Here is a 3,157-nt window from a genome sequence, read left to right on the forward strand (position 1 = left end):
AAAGAAGAAACACACGAGTCTCTTTAGAGTTTGTATATAGAAAATATCGGTCCCTAATTTCTACTGATTGGAAGAAAATTGCAGTGACCTGATTTTCACAAATTTAAATAGTAAATCGTGCACAAATTATTTGTTTTATGAAGAGGGAATTCCAAAGTTTAGAGCCTTAAGACACGTGGTGACAAAGGTTACACAACAAGTCTGGTATAGAGCAATTGTGACCATAATTCAAGAACCTGAAACAAATCATGTCATTTTGCTGATGGTTGGTTATCTAGGACGATCGAAACAAAAGGCAAAAAGGATCTTTAAAAAGGTCTTCACGTTGTTCACAATAACAAAGGTATGCTGATAGCAACTAATATTTCTCAGCTTTCTAATGCATATAGGCTTACCAAACATAGCAGCCGCATAAGCTGAAATCGTGCTATTACAATTCTTGGGCAGGTTCAAAGCGACAAACACAGTCATATATGTTCCCATTAACAAGCTTTTCTGCCAACCTCTGATTCTTCACCATTGCGAGCTGACAAAAAAAAGATTGATTTTGAGTTAGGAAAACAATAGCATTTCTAAATGCTGATACTAGAAATAGAGATAAGTTATAAATTTGGGGTAAATTACAGAAAATTTCCCAAAGCTTTTAAAAATAACATTTTACCCATCATTTCTATTTTCCAGCCAAATAAGTCAAATAATCATCAATTTTTGGATGTATCATTAATTTTTAATATAATTTTCATATATATGATATTTTTTTTTTTTTTGGGGGGGGGTATTGCAACAGGGATTTTCTAGCAATTATGCAGATCTTAGAGAGACCCTCCCCCCCCTCCCACCCTCTCTCTCTCTCTCTCTCTCATTAGTTCACATGGTAAAGTTTGTACCTTCAAGGCATCGCATTTGAAACGGGCATTATAGTTGGTATGAAGAGCTCGGCCCATTCCTTCTAAGATTACCTGCGTGAGACGAAACATAATGTTTCAAATATTTGAAACTAACAGAAAAGTAGATTAATAACAGAGATTCTTGAAAAGTGAGTTCTATACCAAGTCAGCATCTTTGGTGGCAGCAGCAAGCTCTGAGCTGACTTGCCGGAAGTCTATGCATGGGCTCCCACACCCGTTTTCAGCAACCATTAAAGGAACTGAATCTGAACTTTCTTTCTGCCTGTCTTGGATGTTGATCATGGCATCTACAAGCAATCCTCCAGCTTCAGCTGCTTTCCTAAGGATGTCGCAATGCTGCACAAAATATGACCACAATAGATTTTCAGATGAAAAGCAAAACAAATAGCAAACTACACTGAAGAGTAAAATCATAAAACGTGCTATTGATCATGTAAGGGTAAATTTCACAAGCTTCCCCCCACCCCCCACCACACTCCTTCCACCAAAACTTTGAGAAAATTTTGCACAAAACCCCAATGAAACTTATAAATCACAGGACTCCCAGTAAAAAGCCTAAACTGCACTTCTTTATTTTTTTCCTTCTGCGAAAAGTGTAATATAGGAATTATATTTAGTAGGTAGGGGTAAAATAATCCAAAACTTGTCAGGGTTGGAAACGGATCGAACTGAATACTGAGGGAATTCCAATATCATTATCTGGATTTCTTCGAATCCAAATACTAATATTTTTCAAATATTCAAGAATATTTCTCAAATATTACAGTATGTTTATTCGACTAACAATTCATAGTTTATAAATATTTAACAAATTAATTAAAAAATATTTTTATTTCGTAAAGAAATCTCGTCTAAAAACTGATATAGAGCTCTTTAAGTTTGTCAAATTTAGAATATAATTTAAGTTCCAAAATATTAATGGGCCAAAAAGACAACATCATGCATGTAATCTACAAATCTTAAAATAATATTTTAAAAGAATATTTGACAATCAAACAAATTGGATATACATCTGGTTAAATTCTACATGTTTACGGACACTAAAAACTATTTGCTTACTGACAAATGAAATACCCCATCAAATATAACTAAATAGTTAGACCAACAGTAAACTATTATTGATTATTTGGTTCGTTTCGACCCCTTCTCGTAACGGGCAGAGCATGTGATAACTAAAAGTGCATGTTATCAATCATAGTACGTAAGTAAGACACGTTCAGGGGGGTTCTTTGATCTATAAAATTCATGGGGGGTTTTGTGCAAAACCACTGAAGTTCAGAGGAGTTTGTGAAATTTACCCGCTATGTACCTATCGTCAGTCATGGTACTTAAGTGAGACAACTTCAAGTGGTTTTCTTTGATCTAGAATTCATGGGGGTTTGTGCGAAACACCTAAGGTTCAGGGCAGTATGAAATTTACCCATTATGTTATATCAACTTATTAGACAAGTATAAGCTACAAACAGTTATATAATGGATCGTAGATCAAACCTTTGCAGCTTCAGCTACAATTTCTGGAAGCTCGTTAGCAGTAACATCATTTAAAGCAGGCAAATAATTTGCGACTAGAACAACCTGCAGGAATAATATTGTTTTGTCATATGGAAATCATCAATGACTAGATGGGATCAGAGGTGAAGTGGATAAGAATCTGAGTTATTTTTCTTCCATGAAGAATTTTGGTATGCAACTCAAATTAGTTTCCCAGAATACATTTCACTTTTACATAGCAGCACAGATCTACTTGCATACACCAGCTGTCAAAGGAAGATAATAATAAAGAGAAACTGGAAACTTATCCTCAACATAATTTTGCCTCAGACTTTAGAAATTCCTGTCACCTTTTCTTTACCCAAATGGATCATGAGGAAAAGGAGATGCGAAGATTATGGAGTTAGTAGAACTAACTTATACTTTTCAAAATAAGGTTTCTTAAATATATTCTCTTTGATTTTCCTGATTTACTAGACATACTCAGATCTTTACCTTTTGTAAACCATTGAAATGTTCTAAGCTTTTTTTTCCTTTTTCAAATGGCCCCCAAATTCACTAAATGCCTTGGCCTAAAGTAGGATTAGGAGTAAGGGACATGAGATTAAGTTGCAGTAAGGATATCTTCATCATCCTGAGAAAGAGATAACTTAAAATATTCAAGGGGTTATATATATATCGAATTTGATGTAAAATATGTTAGAATAAGAAGAAAAAAAAGAAAGGGTGGGGGGGGGGTGGGGTTGGGGGGGGGGGGC

The 3,157-nt window shown here is 34.8% G+C and overlaps 1 protein-coding gene across 2 annotated transcripts in view; it reads right to left on the reverse strand.

The window, feature by feature from the left end:
• LOC109844951 (pantothenate kinase 2-like) overlaps positions 390–3,157 on the reverse strand; it is an 18,784-nt gene continuing 16,016 nt past the window's right edge. For both annotated transcript variants that reach the window (XM_020414133.1, XM_020414134.1), the window contains exons 20-23: positions 2,400–2,483; positions 1,050–1,244; positions 888–959; positions 390–526 (exon numbers count right to left, since the gene is read on the reverse strand). In XM_020414133.1, coding sequence (XP_020269722.1) covers positions 431–526; positions 888–959; positions 1,050–1,244; positions 2,400–2,483 — 447 coding nt within the window. In that variant the 3' untranslated portion in view covers positions 390–430. The remainder of the gene's footprint in view (positions 527–887; positions 960–1,049; positions 1,245–2,399; positions 2,484–3,157) is intronic.

The sequence above is a fragment of the Asparagus officinalis genome, chromosome 6, assembly GCF_001876935.1.
Source record: "Asparagus officinalis chromosome 6, Aspof.V1, whole genome shotgun sequence".
NCBI classification, from domain to species: Eukaryota; Viridiplantae; Streptophyta; class Magnoliopsida; order Asparagales; family Asparagaceae; genus Asparagus; species Asparagus officinalis.